Source organism: Etheostoma spectabile, unplaced genomic scaffold, assembly GCF_008692095.1.
Source record: "Etheostoma spectabile isolate EspeVRDwgs_2016 unplaced genomic scaffold, UIUC_Espe_1.0 scaffold378, whole genome shotgun sequence".
Lineage (NCBI taxonomy): Eukaryota > Metazoa > Chordata > Actinopteri > Perciformes > Percidae > Etheostoma > Etheostoma spectabile.
This window is the reverse complement of record NW_022605595.1, coordinates 540618-541502: the sequence shown is the minus strand read 5'-3', so window position 1 is coordinate 541502 and position 885 is coordinate 540618. Positions and strand designations below refer to the sequence as shown.

Here is an 885-nt window from a genome sequence, read left to right as displayed (position 1 = left end):
GCTAAATCACAGGAGCACTTTCAGTGATGGACTCATTCTCCCAAAATGCACCACAGAGTGCCACAGGAAGTCATTCCTACCTGTGGCCATCGAACTTAACAACTCCTCCCTCTAAGTGTCTGACACATACACACACACACACACAGACAGAGAGAGAGAGAGAGAGAGAGGTTGAAACTGAACAATATTATCTGTTTTGTGCTGGTCTGAAATGTGTGCAATACATATCGTTAAATACCGTACATATCCACACTTCTTATATTTCTTTATTTATATTTCTACTCTAATATTTCTACTATTTGTGCAACTGAAACACAGAGTTTCCCTTTGGAGATTAATAAAGTATTTCTGATTCTGATTCAGAATCCAATGTAGTAAAGAATCCAGGTTTAATTGTATAGTTCTATCTATTGGCCACTAGATGGCGCTCTAAGACCATAAATGGACATAACAACAGTCTGCAGGTCCAATGGTCATGTGATGGTAGAGAGGCGCGACTGGCTCAGTGGACAGCGCTTCAACAGTTAAATGAGCAACACCATCGCGAGTGCAACAGTTAATTATTAATTATTAATAAATTAACTAATCTTCAGCTGGATTGTAATAAACAAATGTACAACACTGCACTTACATGTACCCAGCAATCAAAGTATTAACTATTGTTTCTGAATGCTATATCTAGCATTACAGTAGATATGACCATGCTATCATAAACTCTAATAAAGAAAAATTCTCTCATGTTGACAACACAAGCAAAGATACACCAGCATGGACAAAAAATTACTCGATAAAAACTGAAACTCGATAACGGCAACATGATACCACACACGCTGCTTAGCATTATGTTTCCAACACTAACTTATTAACTTTAGTTTTACAGTTATT

General features: G+C 36.9%; 2 protein-coding genes across 7 annotated transcripts in view; one reads left to right on the top strand and one right to left on the bottom strand.

Moving 5' to 3' along the window:
- The window catches only part of LOC116686444 (oocyte zinc finger protein XlCOF7.1-like), a 588898-nt gene that overhangs the window by 190568 nt on the left and 397445 nt on the right, over positions 1–885 (bottom strand). The window lies entirely within an intron of this gene.
- Positions 1–885, top strand: part of LOC116686450 (gastrula zinc finger protein XlCGF57.1-like) — a 13272-nt gene that overhangs the window by 6792 nt on the left and 5595 nt on the right. Inside the window, exon 3 of one of the 6 annotated variants that reach the window (XM_032511468.1) lies at positions 67–69. The exons of the other annotated variants lie outside the window; for them this stretch is intronic. Within the exon in view, the coding sequence (XP_032367359.1) occupies positions 67–69 (3 nt within the window). The remainder of the gene's footprint in view (positions 1–66; positions 70–885) is intronic. 6 annotated transcript variants of the gene reach the window in all.